General features: G+C 43.1%; 1 protein-coding gene across 2 annotated transcripts in view; it reads left to right on the top strand.

Annotated features, from left to right (window-relative positions):
• Nucleotides 1-1,361: 1,361 nt before the first annotated feature.
• Nucleotides 1,362-16,766, top strand: part of DPY19L4 (dpy-19 like 4) — a 147,206-nt gene continuing 131,801 nt past the window's right edge. Inside the window, exons 1-2 of one of the 2 annotated variants that reach the window (XM_033933176.1) lie at nt 1,362-1,615; nt 4,742-4,858. In XM_033933176.1, coding sequence (XP_033789067.1) covers nt 1,597-1,615; nt 4,742-4,858 — 136 coding nt within the window. In that variant the 5' untranslated portion in view covers nt 1,362-1,596. Of the gene's footprint in view, nt 1,616-3,502; nt 3,522-4,741; nt 4,859-16,766 lie in introns of those variants that run through there. The other variant, XM_033933177.1, reaches the window with a different exon arrangement.

Raw genomic sequence — 16,766 nt, 5'->3', positions numbered from 1 at the left:
TGTACTGCCCATCAGTGAAGCCATCTAAGAGGTTCACAATTCACAATCTAATCAGAAACGCAAGTATTTTCCTTATCTGTCCTGGTGGGCTCACAATCTAGCTATGGTACTTCCTCTCAGCATCAAAGTTTTATATGGCTATTCAAGTCTCAAAAGAGAATATCATGTTCTTTAGCAGGCTGTCCCAGGGCCAGCCCTACCAAAGTGGACTAGGCCTCCACTTAGGGCTGCATCATTTGGAAGATGGCAGCACAGTAGAGTAGCATCTTCTCTTCCTTTCCCTACCCTATTTTTGTGTCCAGCATCTCTCCCCACTACCTACCTCTTTCCTTACCCAGTCCAAAGGTGCAATCAGATTCATAACCAGTCCAGGGCATTAAACACAGATCCATGGTCAAGTGGCAAAAGTTAATAGACGGATTTACACCTGGGCCGTCAAGGGTTGTAGAATCCAGCCCCTTCCTCCTCCCCGGAACTCTGTTGGAGGGGGCGGGACATAGCAGTGCTTGAGCACAGGCCTTTATTAAAAGGCTGGGCACCGGCAATGATCCTAATTGAACTTCAGCTAGGGTTTAAGAAGAGTTGGGGCAGGGAGGTGGATGCTGGACGAGGATGGGGCTGGAGAAAGGGGAAGCGACGCTGCATGGCTATAGGGAAAGGAAGGGAAGATGCTGGCCACCTGGTGGGGAGGGTAGGAAGGAGAAATGGGATGCTGGCCACCTAGTGGCCGAGCAAGAAGGAGAAGCGAAGATGTTGGACTATGGGGGGGATTAGGGAAGGGAAAGGCAAGAAACTAGATTATAGAGCAATAGGGACAGTAAGCAACGGCTGAAGGTCTCCTGGAGAATCAGACAACTTTGGGCGCCGGATGTTTATATCAGAGAACGGTGGATCAGGATGGGAGCAAATCCAAATTGTGTTGTACCGTATAAGAAACAGCGCGGCTTAGCGAATTTACAGTTGGCAAGTTTCAAGTTTATTCAAATTATTTGATGAAACGCTTTTCAAATTACAAAGCGTTTTACAGAAATAAAAATGAGATTTTAAAGAAATCACTGATACATAATATTTATAACTAGACCAACAGGGGTATTTAAACAATAGGAATGGAGGGCAGAAATACAATTTTTCAAGAAAAGTACATAAAAGGGAAGTACATTGGGAGGGTAAGAGAAAGTAGAAAGTGGTTGTGAGAGATCGAAAGAGAAAAATACTGGTGAACTGGTTTCATGAATGAGAAAAATCATAAGATGTTGTCTCATGATATACTTAGTAAATTCAGTTGCCGTGGCAACCCGGCAGCCACCCACCTTCGTGCGCGTTTAGAGTTTGTTGTTTTGGGGTTTTTTTTGCGCGCAGAGCAGACCTAGTCTGTTCGTTTTTCGCCGGCCGGCGCCAGCCTCTGCCCTTCCTCTGGGGCGGCAGGCGGAGCTGTGACAGGAAGGAGGAGGAGAATGAACCCGGGGCGACTGCCGCCTCTTCCTGCTGCAGCTTCATTGCCGGTAGTTGCCTGCAGGACGCGGAACGAGCTCTCGCCGCTGTGGCTTGCAGAAGACAAAAAGCGCGAGCGATCCGAGCCCGGGGGGAAGGGAGAGGATGGCTGAGGAGCAGCAAGGTGAGGGGGAGGCAGATCTCCATCCAGCCTCGGGATTGCCACAATGGCTAGTTCAATGTGCAGGCAGGCTGTACAATATGCCCAGACCTGCTGCACGAGTACTACAGGGAAAAGTGGAAGCTCTATAGTAATACTTATTGGTACCGTTTGCTGAAGGAGGGACCGGATGGAGTAAGATCTAGCAGTTTATCAGGTGCAATATAATATGGACCTAATGAGCCAGATGAAAAAAGAGCTCAGAGGCATTAGTTCCCAGGACAGCTTTGGCCTGTTTATAGGTTCTGGCTGCTACTGGTATAGAGGCATTGAATGTATGCAAAAACCTTTAGCCTTGCAACTCTCAGGGTTGAACTTTCGAGTTCCTAGGCCCCGCCCCTTTCATGAGATTCTGGTCATTTAAACGTTACTACCATTTATTTCTATAGCGCTACCAGACTTAACGCAGCGCTGTACACCAAAACATGGATCTAGTTGAGACAGAGACACTGGCCAAAAAGGTGGGGAAATTACAGGTATAGGTGGTTAACAGATGGGTTGGAATTTGGAATTGAAAGCAGTAACAATCGGAATGAACTCTGTGTCGCCCAAACAATTTTGTCCAAAATTCATAATTGATCATCCTACCTTAAAAATGAAATACATTGCATACAGTGAAGGCAGTTTGGAAAAGCCATTGATCTGGGTAAAAGGGCGATCTGAAAATCATCCACTTTGTTGACTAAAAGGGTCAAACTGTTAAGTCTTTGAAATGTGAGCGTCAGAATTTGTTTCTTTGCTTTGCAGCGGTGACTGCCTAGTCTGCCTAATGGTTAAACTGGCCCTGGCTTTATGATGAAGAGTTGCATTCAGCCTGAGTCTGAACCATGCAGCCTCACATTAGGGACTTGGAGCAGTTTGGAGCTGACAACTTTTTAAAGGGGAATAGAAAGAAGTCTGTGTAGTCATTTGAGACAAGAGTGGTTCCAAGCCCTAGTGAAAAACGCTGACACTAGATATGAGCAGAACAAATAAAGAGAAAGCTGTCAGGAAGTGTGGAGATGTGCTGATAAAAATTATTTTTATTAGTAGCAAGCAGAAGCTGAGAAAATAACACAGGAGGCAGTTTCAGTGGGTTTATTTGGGGCTGGTACACAGTTAACTATAGGTTAAAGAGTGCAAAGTCACTGGCAATCTGTCATTTTTTCTCTTCTTTTACTTTAGCCTGAAAAAGGGTCATGGATTTGATATACTGCCTTTCTGTGGCTACAATCAAAGTAGTTTACATATACTACAGTATAGGCAGGTACATTTTTTGTCCCTAGTGTGCTCACAATCTAATTTTTTTTGTACCTGGTGCAATGAAGGGTTAAGTGACTTGCCCAGGGTCACAGGGAGCTGCAGTGGGAACTGAAGCCAGTTCCTCAGGTTCTCAGCCCATTGCACTAACCGTTCGGCTACTCCTCCACTGCACTCTTTAACATGCTCTCACAGGGGGCTGCTTATAACCTGGCTCTTCCTCCTCCTCCTGCATTCCTACCAGTTCTTCAGAGAAACTTGGCTCCCTTGCTGTGTATGCTGATTATACACTGGCTATTCTGGTGTTAAGGGGAGGCGAGGACTAGCTACTGCTTGTTCTGGGCAGTTCATGACTTCGCTTGTTCTTTATGTCTTTATAGCAAACTCTTACTGAATTCCAACTACTGCACTGCCCTTTTTATGTAGTGGAGGGGGGAGATTTTTCTTCAGTTTATTTTGTTTTGCCTATGTAAATTCTGGTGCTTTGAAACTTACTGTTTTAGAATTTTTAAGGCACCATTTTATGCTTAGCACTGTACAGATCCAGTTTTTTTGATCCTCGGAGACACAAACTAGAGAGTCTGTGAAACTGTATTAAAACAGATTAGGATTTAAAAGCAACTGCAAAAAGGTGAGTTATTAGACTGGGTTTGATTTTGCCAGGAGAAGAAGCATGACCCACCAACTTAAGAAATCTGTTCTAGGCAATGGTGAGGTAGGGTAGAAAGAGCACAGTTGAGGGTGACTTGCTTTATGAACAGAGTACTTTGAAAAGATAGAGAAGGGTGACCAAAATGATTAAGGGGATGGAAGGCCTCATTTGATGAAAGGCTTAAGACAATAGGGCTCTTGAGTTTAGAGAAGAAACAGATGAGTGGAGATATAATAGAGGTCTATAAAATCTTGAAATGAGTGGAACAAATGTTTAGTTTAAGTACAAAGACTAGGGAACATGCCATGAAATTCATTGTGTTTAACCAATGATATTACTAGGACAGTGAATCAATAATTCATACAATGCAAAGATCCTTTAAGATCATCCCTTAATACTCTCACTAGAATCCAAAGTGTAGGGAGACCCTCAGAGATGCCACCATTATACTGAAATATAATTTCAAAGTATATGGCTTTAATCATCAAGTCCTCATCGGGTCCGATGTTTAACGGTGCTTCTAATTTGTTAAATGAACCAATATTCTTCCACAGATGTTTACAGTGTTCAAATACTTAACTTAGTGTTGGTGGTCAAATTCACAGGGACTAATCAGCCAACATGTTTCACCCTGGGGGGGGGGGGGGAGATAGTTTCAAGACTATTATCCCTTAGTGCAGCTATTGTCCATATGTCAACCACTCGGTGGTATACTCAAATTGAATTCAAATGCTGAAAATTTAGGACATAGTAATATATTTAAATTAATATGGGGCCCATTGGCATCTTATGTTACCTCATTGTAATTGTTTGTTGACTATGTATCAGTTTGTTCTTTACTTTGGTACATATCCAGGGCAGGGGGGAGGGGGATTTTTTTATGTCATAAATTGATTTTTGAATATTTATAATTGGGATGGGTGAGAAGATATCATTATTCAGAATAGATAGGATATTTATGATAATATATGTTTGTGTTATATGGAATGATAATTGTTTGGGTGGGTGGGGGGGAATGGATGGTTATGAACACGAGAAAGATGAATGTGCTTTTATTATATTACTAAGAGTTGCATTGGTTGTATTGCACTGTTGTAGTTTTGAAAATTAATAAAGAATTAAAAAAAAAAAACACAACCAAATCCCCCTGTATATTTATTTTCTTCTTTTCTTTCTCTTTTTTATAACTTTTTAAATAGATGAAAATACCAGAGGGGAACTCAGGGAAAGAAAGAAGAAAGACTGTGAAGAGAACAAGGAGCCACCCACCACGGAGAAATCCAAAACAGCTCTAAGTACAGAAAGATCTTCAAAGTGTAAGCTAAATGCAAAGTGCAGATGCTTTTTACTTCTTGAAGTGCTGTTGGAATATGAAGCTTTGTCTATGTTCCTTCTTGGTGGGAGTGCCAGCACCTCTTTACCCCCACCCCTTCCCCTGTACTTTGCTTGCACCCTCCCTTTCCCATCCTTCCCCTTAAATCTTTGCTAGCATGAGCAACTACTCTAGCCTGTTGCTCGCGCCAGCCTGGCTCCCTCTTCCCTCTGAAATCACTTCTGGAAGCCAACGTCAGCGTGAGCAGTAGGCCGGAAAAGTTATTCGTGCTGGTGAAGATTTAAAGAGATACAGGGGTGAGAAGGGAGGGCACAAGTGTGGTGTGGGGGGCTTGGAAGGAGCAGGAGGACAGAGAGGAGGGCGGGTGCCTCTGTCCTTTACTACGCCACTTCCCATGTGTGATGTGATATGAATTCTGTTTAATAGCTTTAGTAAGCAATAGCGTACTTCTCATTTTATACACTATTGACATTATATAATATACTAGCTGATGCCCCGGCGTTGCACGGGTATTTAATTATAGCAATAACACTGTAAATGGATTCAAATAAAGATACTTTATAGTGGTGAATGAAATTATTTTTTTACAGCTTTATAAAAAGTACAATATTCAAATTATAATGTGAAATATTTGACAAAATGAATACAATACAACTAACACAAAACTTGATTATAAACAACATTTTTAGTTTCACCTCCAGGAGCAAGAACATATAAATTCTTGGGTGAAGAGACCCCCAGAATATATCACCCCAGGTAGTGAGGGATCTGCATACCAAGTTTCGTTCAAATCGGTCAAGCCGTTTTTGATTTACTGTGAGAATGGCAGCTGTTTACATTTTTTCCATTGACATGAATGGGTGAAATATGATTTTCTGTTTGTAGCTCTGCCCACGTGTGCAGGTGGGCCGCGAGACCCCCAGAACATATCACCCCAGGTAGTTGGAATTACTGAGAGAATGGCAGCTTTTTACATTTTTTCCATTGACATGAATGGGTGAAATCTGATGTTCTGTTTGTAGCTCCACCCACGTGTGCAGGTGGGCTGCGAGAGCCCCAGAACATATCACCCCAGGTAGTGAGGGATCTTCATACCAAGTTTCGTTCAAATCGGTCAAGCCGGTTTTGATTTACTGTGAGAATGGCAGCTGTTTACATTTTTTCCATTGACATGAATGGGTGAAATATGATTTTCTGTTTGTAGCTCCTCCCACGTGTGCAGGTGGGCCGCGTGACCCCCAGAACATATCACCCCAGGTAGTGAGGGATCTGCATACCAAGTTTCGTTCAAATCGGTCAAGCCGTTTTTGAATTACTGTGAGAATGGCAGCTTTTTACATTTTTTCCATTGACATGAATGGGTGAAATCTGATGTTCTGTTTGTAGCTCCGCCCACGTGTGCAGGTGGGCCGCGAGACCCCCTGAACATATCACCCCAAGTAGTGAGGGATCTGCATACCAAGTTTCGTTCAAATCGGTCAAGCCGTTTTTGAAGTACTGTGAGAATGGCAGCTTTTTACTTTTTTTCCATTGACATGAATGGGTGAAATCTGATGTTCTGTTTGTAGCTCCGCCCACGTGTGCAGGTGGGCCGAGAGACCCCCAGAACATATCACCCCAGGTAGTTGGAATTACTGTGAGAATGGCAGCTTTTTACATTGTTGCCATTGACATGAATGGGTGAAATCTGATGTTCTGTTTGTAGCTCCACCCACGTGTGCAGGTGGGCCGCGAGACCCCCAGAACATATCACCCCAAGTAGTGAGGGATCTGCATACCAAGTTTCGTTCAAATCGGTCAAGCCGTTTTTGAAGTACTGTGAGAATGGCAGCTTTTTACTTTTTTTCCATTGACATGAATGGGTGAAATCTGATGTTCTGTTTGTAGCTCCGCCCACGTGTGCAGGTGGGATGTGAGACCCCCAGAACATATCACCCCAGGTAGTGAGGGATCTGCATACCAAGTTTCGTTCAAAACGGGCAAGCCGTTTTTGCGTTTGCAGCTTTTTACATTTTTTCCATTGACATGAATGGGTGAAATCTGATTTTATGTTTGTAGCTCCGCCCACGTGTGCAGGTGGGCCGCGAGACCCCCAGAACATATCATCCCAGGTAGTGACGGATCTGCATACCAAGTTTCGTTCAAATCGGTCAAGCCGTTTGTGCGTGATCGCAGCACATACACACATACACACACACATACACACATACATACCTCCGATTTTATATATATATATATATATATATATATATATATATATATATAGATCTACGAATGCACTGTGCATTGAAAAGTCTTCATACGCCTTTGTACATTTTTGCAGGCTGCTGTCTAAAACATACAATTCAAAATGCATTAAACTAGGAAGTCGTTTCACTTATTCACATAATATACTTTTTTTCAAACTATTAAGGATAAGAAGCTTTTAAAAAGTCTTGGTTGCCTGAGTTTTTGCACTTTGTCATAGCAACCCAAATTAGCTTGGTTTCAAAAGACTTCCTTGGACCTAAAATATGTTAAATATAGACCACATGTGTCCAATCTCAGTAGTAGAGATGATTGAAATATTCCTGGGTGAAGCATCAATCTGTTTTCTTTTGTACAAATTGAATTTGAAGAGACTAAACATTTTGGCCCCGATACTAAAAAAGGCGCCTAGATAACCAATCTAGGTGCCTACCAGGAAATTAATTTTTAAAGTTGGCTTAATCATTGCTGTTAATAGAAAGCGCCATTAAAAAACTATTAAAACAATGAATTTCCTTGGTAGGAACCTAACTCGGTAGGTGTTTACACTAAGGAACCTACCGGCCCATACATGACAATTAGGTATGGTTAGGGGCAGATTAGGGGTGGATTGACTTAGGCGTCTACCTTATGTGCACTCATTTAGGTCAAGAAAACCTGCGTCTTTGAACATCTTGATTCATTCTCTTGTGTATTTTGTGCATTGCCTATTGTAATGCCCTTTATAAAGGCATAACTAAAAAAGAAATAAGAAGACTCCAGATAATACAGAACACCGCTGTAAAGATTATATTCAATGCAAAGAAATCAGACCATGTTACCCCCCTCTTGCAAGAAGCCCACTGGTTGCCAGTGGAACACGGGATCACTTACAAAATTATTTTATTAACATTTAAGACAAGACAAAATAATCAACCTGAATTTATTAATAATCTTCTTACCCCTTTTATCCTTCTAAGACTCTTAAGATCGACAGCCAATAACTTTTTTTCTATTCCGTCACTGAAGTATATAAATACAATGAGGTCTACTATCTTCTCTGTTACCGCCCCTTCTCTCTGGAATAGTATCCCAAATTACTTACGCAAAGAATCAATTCTTAATAATTTTAAGACTAAGCTAAAGACATTTCTCTTTCTTGATGCCTTTGAGACCTAACTGTCCTTTTAAGGGCAATTGAGTTCAACATTTATTTATAGCAGCCCCTCCTATTGTTTTTTTCCCCCTAATTTGTTTTCCTTTACTTTGACTATTGTAGTTCTTGCCTTTTTACCTTTTGTTCCTGTTTGTCTTTGTTTTTAAAAGTCTTCATAAGTTATTGTTACTGTTTTGGTGATGCTTCGTCAGATTAAATTTGTATTTTAGCTATAGTATGTTTTTATGATTTTGTACACCGCCTAGAAGGTTGCTTGGGTGGTATAAGACATTTTAAATAAACTTGAAACTTAAACTTGAAAAATGGCAATGCGCCTAAGGATCAGTGCCTACTGGTACCTAAGAACACTTAGATGCTACTAGGTATGATTATATAAATGGCACCTAGCGTTTGACAACTGTTTCGAATGGCACCTTGGAGTTAGATGCCGTTTATAGAATCAGGGCCTTTGAGCGCAGAGCCTTGGAGGAGGGCTGTAAGAAAATTTCAGTGTGTTTAGAAATCCCTTGGGGCACTGTCAGGTGTATGATTATAAAATGGAAACTATGGCAGCATTAAGATACTGCTTGGATCAGGCTGGCCCTTCAAAGTCAGCAGCCTGGGTTAAGCAAACAGTTGAGGAAGATCACTGAGGCCAAAGATTATTTTTAAAGGACTACATAGGTTTCTGGTAGAGACTGGGGAAAATATTGACTGATTTAACATTTTCCAGTTGCAGAGCTGTCAAAGTATTAAAGAAAAGGCATAAAAGTAGGATAACAATCTAATATATAAGATAAGGAAAATTGGAATAATGTTGAGAGATAACATCAAGGACCAATAACTGGGGGAAGAGTTATGAAATTCTCACAAACAGGTGATACTAAGAGAGAGTTTGTAACAGGGGATTCCACAGTTTCTAAAATGTCTGCTTTATTCCTGTGTGAGGAAGGTAGCACTAAGATATTTCCTGGAAGAATTATGGGAGGGTGGGGAGAAGGAAACCAGTGCTGAAGAAAAGCTGAGTGATATTTCACAAAGAGCATTTGCAAAGAAACATTTGCCATATATATTCGAATATAAACTGAGATTTTGGGACAAAAAAAAAAATGGGGTCTTGATTTATATTCGGGCAGCGCTGATCCACTCCCCTACCAAATCTGTTGCAGGCCTCTGCTGGGCCTGCCATGAGACCATGAGCTCCTGCCCGCTACACCTCTGGACCACCAGGGAGTCCAGCGGCAGAGGAGGTATGATGGGCAGGGAGGGGGGACAGGGTGCAGAGCCTGATGGCTTGGCGGAGGCTTGAATAGAGAATGATTCGGGGAAAAAAATTTGTCATTGTCACCGCCCCGTCCCCACGACCACCATCCCTGTCACCGCCCCATCCCCGCAACCATTGCCCCGCCCCGTCCCCACGACTACTATCCCCGTAACATTCATACAAGCCTCAGTACTGGAATATTTAGCATATTCCTTCCTTATAAATCAAAGTTCTGGCTTCTGAACTAGAGAAAGATGTTCAGCTGGCAGGGCTTTGTTTATAAATTTTTATCAACACAACTAATATACTACTTTATCCTAAAGCAAAAGAAAATAAATAAACAGAAAATTTTTTCTACCTTTGTTGTCTGGTTTCTGCTTTCCTCATCTTCTAATTCAATTCTTTCCATCTACTGTCTGTCTTCTCTCTGCATCTTCCATTTGCTCTGTTACTGTGCCTCTCCCTTCACCCCCCCCCCCAATTGGCCTCACCCCATAGTCTGGCATCTCTGCCTTCTTTCCTTCCAGCGTCTTCTCCCCACTTTGTCTTCCCCATTTCCCTTCAGCGTCTTCTGCCCACTCTGTCTTGCCCATTTCCTATCAGTGTCTGTTCCTCTCCACCCCCCTTCCGCGTCTGTTCCTTTCTTTTCCACCATCCTTCCCTCTCGCTACCTCACTGCCCTTCAGCACCCCTCCCACAGTCCGAGAATCCCCCTCCCTCCCCTTACCTTCACGGCACGTTTTATGTTACTTTCCAGAGTAACTTGCTCAAACTGGCCGAGCCTGCCTGCAGTCGCGTGCGTTTATGGGCGGAAGCTTCTCTGATGCAACCGGAAGTTGCGTCAGGAGAAGCTTCTGCCCACAGACACATGTGACTGCAGTCTTGGCCAGCTTGGGCAAATTACTTTGGAAACTAACGCGAAGCTAAGGGGGAGGGAGGGAGATAGATTTGGCCGGTAGGAAGGAGGGGGCTGCGCACTTTCCCTCCCTTAACTCCCTCCTATGTTATCTGGCCGCTAGTACCAATTTTAGCAGATTACATTCAGTAAATAAAAACTATCAAACTTCTTGGCAGGAAGAGTGTGGCATATATTTTTACATGTTGTCAATTATCCTCCCTAATAAGAAAAACAGAATAAAAAATTAAGGTACTGTCTGCACTGGTTTATCTTTTAGAAAACTATCTAACTGGACTGGGTCTGAGAAGACATATTTATCACTTGCATATGAGATAAGGCATTTACAAGGAAATTTTTTTTAAAAAGGTTGCACTCACCACTAAAGCTCTAGGCCTAAGCGCTAGGAATTGCTTTCTTTTGAATTGAGTCTGTTTAGAGACATCGGGGGAAAATCATCACTCACTGGCCACAAAACAGAGCTTGTTTTTTAGTAAAATATAACTTCAAAATAGTTTGCTATTTTAGCTACGTTTTGAAAACTACCAGGAGTGTTGCCTGTTTTATAATTGTGTCTTTAGATGACTCCAAAAATTGAGATAAATCCAAACTATCAGGTGAAACTAATTTATCAATTTCCCCTTCCCCTTCATCTACCTCTTCGGAATGTAATAAAGGTTATCAGGTTCGGATGTGTCCGCATTAGCATATTGCAAAATCTCCCTCGTATACATTTTTACTAGTTCCAATGGAGGTAGGTAGTGTGTAGTAGGAAAATTGAGGAAATAAAGATTCCTGACTCTTATATAATTCTCCATTCTTTCCATCTTAGCATGAGACATCTTTAACATTAGCAAGAGTAGTACTCTGTAAATTACCCACAGACTGATTCAATTTATCTATTTTATTTCCTAGCTCTGTTATTTGATTTTCATGCTCATTTACTTTAACTGAAGTATCTGTGGAGAACTGACACAATTTCGAAACAGTATTCTGCAATGAAGATTCAATTCTATTCACAGTAAGCCATATATCATTTAAAGTGATAACTTTGTCCTTGGGGAGAACATCATGGGTTAATTCCGTAACCATTTGGGCAGGAGTCAATCCTTTTGATCTCACACCCCCAGACTGATCTAATACATTAAGTCCAGTTTGATCACAAGATTGTGAGGAAGAGGCTACAACCTCCACCTTCGGACTCGCGACCGTGGGCCGCATACTGCGGTTAGATAGACTTTTAAGGAGTCCTCTAGGACCCCTCTCCTTGACGCTGGCAAGCGTCGGGCTGCTGCAGGAGCTGCCTGTCCCGATGAAAAAAAGCTGTGCTACAAGTGGCATCGGTGGCCTAGGCCCATTTTCTTAATCAATGTAGATCTTAAGATGCTTTCCAAAATTTTGGCTGACTGCCTATCTCGGCATTTAACTTCAGTGATCCATGATGGCCTTTGTCAGAGTGAGGCACTCAGGAATCTGGTGTTGGTGATGGAATGTTGCCAACAATGTGAGGTCCCAGCTTTTTTAGTTAGTCTAGATCAGGAGTGTCCAACTCAATCACATAAGAGGCAGAAATCTAAAACATAAGTTAAGTTGCGGGCCAAATCTTTTTTAAAAGATACTTAAGGGTCATTGAGTTCACTGACCCTGAAGGAACATTTCACGGAGGAAAAGCAGGAGTGTTTCATCTTTTTACTCATTTGGTTCACTCAGTAAAGTACCTCTTCGACGTCACCATGCTGCCATCCAAAAGGCATCCCCCTTGATCTCTTAGGGCTGTCTCTGAAGGGCTGTCGGGTAAGATTTGCCCTTTTGTGGATGATACCAAAATCTGCAATAGAGTAGCTACCCAGGATGGTATGAATAATATGAAGAAAGAGCTGGCGAAACTTGAAAGATGTTATGAAATTTGGCAGCTAAAATTTAATGCTAAGAAATGCAAGGTCATGCATTTGGGCTGCAAAAACCTGAGGGAGTGGTACAGTTTAGGGAGTGAAGAATATAAATGCATGACAGAAGAGCGGGACTTAGGTGTAGTTGTATGTGATGATCTTAAGGTGACCTAACAGGTTGAAAAGGTGACTGCAAAAGCTAGAAGGATGCTAGGTTGCATAGGGTGAGGTATGTCCTGTATAAGACTTTGGTGAGACATCATTTAGAATATTGTGTAGAATTCTGGAGGCCACACCTTCAAAAAAAATATAAAAAGGATGGCGTCAGTCCAGTGGAAGGCTACTAATATGGTGCATGGTTTTCATCATAAGGCATATGGGGACAGCCTTAAGGATCTCAATATGTATACTTAGGAGGAAAGGTGGGAGAGGGGAGATATGATGGAGCCGTTTAAATACCTACATGATGTAAATGCGCATGAGTCGAGTTTCATTTGAAAGGAAACTCTGGAATGAGAAGGCATAGGATGAAGTTGAGGTGATAGGTAGAGGGTTGCGCGGGGACAGAAATCCCACCCATCCCTGTCAGAATCCCCTCAGTCCCCCCTGAAGAATTCCCCCCATCCCCACGAAGAATTCCCACTGTCACCGCCCGTCCCCCATAAAAGTTACCTGTCCCCTTAGTACTTATTTGTATTTGGGACAGTGGAGAGTTAAGTGACTTTCCCAGAATCACAAGGAGATGCAGTGGGATTCAAACCTAGTTCCCTTGGATCTCAGGCCTCTGCACTATTAGGCTACTCTTTAACCTGTCTGACACTATTTGGCCATATTGTTTGAGCTCTTAAAGAAGTTGACTAAGAAGCCTGAATCTGTCTATCATACCATCACTCCTTCCACTCCATCATTCATTCATCTCCCTCCATCAGTATGCAGTGTGCTGCTAATGTCTTTTCAAGGGCTTCTGGCCAGCTTTTCTTCGCTATTGCTCTTTGCTGTCATAAAAAAAAAAAGTTAAACGAGAGACTCTAACAGGGAATTCCTTACCTGCAGTCTACACCATCACCATGCATGCTATTCTCATCTGTCCATCGACCTTTCTTCCATCCAGTTCTCCTCTTCCCCCTGCCTTAGCCCTCTGAAATAATTTCTACATCATAAAGACATAGTTTTGTTTGTGCAATGCGCGTGTGAATCCCTCACAACTGCACAAAGGATAACTTTGAGAAATGCAAGAAGCTTGAAGTGTTTGAGCCCCCCAATTATACACATAAGGCATATAAAGATCTCTGCAATCTCACTGCACCAGCCTCACAGGTTAACTCGATACCTGATTGCACGAAAGCGAAATCTGTAAATGCTGAAAATGAAGGCATTCTAAGAATAACAGAATTTCCTCTCCCGGCCCACCTCACGCACTCCCTGCACACTGGAGAGCCCTGATTCAACTTTCTCAGCCTTCCTCCAAAGGGGAGGAGGCGGAGGTAGGGGAAGTGGATCCCTTTCACATGTCTTTGTTTCCAATTGGCCACAGCTGGGTTGAGGGCGGACGTTATATAAATGCATGGGTGGGGAGGGTGGACTTCATAAAGGCTGACTTCCTGTTCTAGCCTTGTACGTGCCACTGCCCGACCAATCAGCAGCAATGCAGTGAGCTCAGCACGTAGGCACACTGAGCGCACCTACATGCTGAGCTTACTGCTCAGAATGGCTATTTCTGTTGTGGCGCCGGACTGGTATCATCTTGAAAATTAGGTAGGCCTCAGAATGGGAGCCCCAGTTCCATCCCCGTGGGAGTCCCGTTGGCCTGGGAGGGGCCAGGGTCCCCGTGGGAGTCCCATGGGCCTGGGAGGCATCCCCATGGGAGTCCCGTTGACCTTAAAGGGATCCCCATGGGATTCCCACGATCCCCGTTCCCATGCAGACCTCTAGTGATAGGCTCTGGAGTAATCTAAGGAAATACTTTTTTACAGAAATGGTGGTAGATGCATGGAACAGTCTTCCGCAAGAGGTGGTGGAGACAGAGACTGTGTCTGAATTTAAGAAAGCCTGTGATAGGTACGTGGGATAACATAAGAAGTGCCTCTGCTGGGTCAGACCAGAGGTCCATCGTGCCCAGCAGTCCGCTCGCGCAGAGGCCAACAGGTCCAGGACCTGTGTAGTAGTCCTCTATCTATACCTCTCTATCCCCTTTTCCTTCAGAAAATTGTCCAATCCCTTCTTGAACCCTATTACCGTACTCTGTCTTATCACGCCCTCTGGTAGCTCATTCCAGGTGTCCACCACCTGCTGGGTGAAGAAAAACTTCCTAGCATTGGTTTTGAATCTGTCCTCTTTCAGCTTTTCCGAATGCCCTCTTGTTCTTGTAGTTTTCGAAAGTTTGAAGAATCTGTCCCTCCACTTTCTCTATGCCCTTCATGATCTTGTAAGTCTCTATCATATCCCCTCTAATCCTCCTCTTCTCCAGGGAAAAGAGCCCCTGTTTCTCCAGTCTCTCCGTGTATGAAAGGTTTTCCATACCTTTTTATCAAACATGTTGCTCTCCTCTGAACCCTCTCGAGTATCGCCATATCCTTCTTAAGGTATGGCGACCAATATTGGACGCAGTACTCCAGATGCGGACGCACCATCGCCCGATACAACAGCAGGATAACTTCTTTCATTCTGGTCGTAATACCCTTCTTGATTATACCTAGTATTCTATTCGCTCTCTTAGCGGCCGCCGCACACTGTGCCGATGGCTTCATTGTCTTGTCTACTATTACCCCCAAGTCCCTTTCTTGGGTACTCTCAGTCAATAACATCCCTCCCATCGTATAGCTGTACCTCGGGTTTCTGCTTCCCACATGCAATACTTTACATTTCTCTACATTGAACTTCATCTGCTATCTCGTCGCCCTGGCTTATTCAGGTCCCTTTGTAATTCCGAGCAGTCCTCTTTAGTCCGAGCAGCACTAAATAGTTTGGTATCGTCTGCAAATTTTATTATTTTGCACTTCGTCCCTGTTTCTATATCATTTATAAATATATTGAATAGCAGCAGTCCGAGCACCGACCCCTGTCCCTTTCTTGGGTACTCTCCTTCAATAACATCCCTCCCATCGTATAATTGTACCTCGGGTTTCTGCTTCCCACATGCAATACTTTACACTTCTCAACGTTGAACTTCATCTGCCATCTCATTGCCCATTCCCCTAGTTTGTCAAAGTCCCTTTGCAATTCTTCACAGTCCTCCTTTGTCCGCGCTCCACTAAATAGTTTGGTGTCATCCGCAAATTTTATTATCTCATACTTTGTCCCCGTTTCTAGATCATTTATGAATATATTAAATAGCAGCGGACCGAGCACTGAGCCCTGCGGAACACCACTCGTAACCTTCCTCCAGTCCGAGTAGTGGCCCTTCACCCCTACCCTCTAACCAGTTTCTGATCCATCAATACACATCTCCATCCACCCCATGGTTCTTCAGTTTCCAGAGTAGACGTTCATGAGGCACCTTGTCAAAGGCTTTCTGGAACTCTAGGTTTATGATGTCTATGGGGTCTCCTCTGTCCATCTGTTTGTTAATTCCCTCAGGTTCTGTTATGTTGGATGTTTCTTCTTTTGTAAATACAGATGAAAAAAAAATGTTTAGTCTTTCCGCCACTTCTTTCTCCTCCTTCACCACTCCCTTCCTGTCTCCATCTTCCTTGGCTAGCCTTTCTTCATATTCTCTTTTGGCTTTTCTAACCACATGGTGACATTCTTTTTGATGCTTCCTGTGCTCTTTCCAGTTCTCCTCAGTTTTGCCCTTTTTCCATTTCCTGAATGAATTCTTCTTATCACCTATCACTTTCTTTACTTCTTTGGTTATCCACGCCGAGTCTTTTGTTCAACTCTTTTTGCACCTTTTCTGAATCTTGGTATATGTAAATTTTGCGCCTCGATCACCGTGTCCTTGAATAAAGACCAGGCTTGCTCTACAGTCTGCCATTTCTTTGAGGTGTTCCTAAGTTTCTTCCTTACCATTACTCTCATCGCTTTGTAGTTTCCTTTCTTGAAGTTAAAAAAGTTGTCGCTATGGTTCTCTTTCCCTTCGGTATTCCTACATCAACTTTGAACTTGATCATATTGTGATCTCTGTTTCCCAACAGTCCCACTACTTCCACTTCCTTCGCAGGTCCTCTTAGCCCAGGGGTGTCCAATGTCGGTCCTCGAGGGCCGCAATTGAAAGCAGTGCATGCAAATAGATCTCATGCATATTCATTGGGGAAATCCTGAAAACCCGACTGGATTGCGGCCCTCGAGGACCGACATTGGACACCCCTGTCTTAATCCATTTAGGATTAGATCCAGAGTGGCATTCCCTCTTAGAGAGAGAGGAAAAGATAATGGTTACTGCAGATGGGCAGACTAGATAGGCCATTTGGCCTTTATCTGCCATCATGTTTCTATGTTATCAGCTGTCAGCGGAGACCTGGT

The sequence above is a fragment of the Geotrypetes seraphini genome, chromosome 2 (assembly GCF_902459505.1).
Source record: "Geotrypetes seraphini chromosome 2, aGeoSer1.1, whole genome shotgun sequence".
In the NCBI taxonomy this organism is placed as follows: domain Eukaryota; kingdom Metazoa; phylum Chordata; class Amphibia; order Gymnophiona; family Dermophiidae; genus Geotrypetes; species Geotrypetes seraphini.
This window is presented reverse-complemented; position numbering and strand designations above follow the sequence as displayed.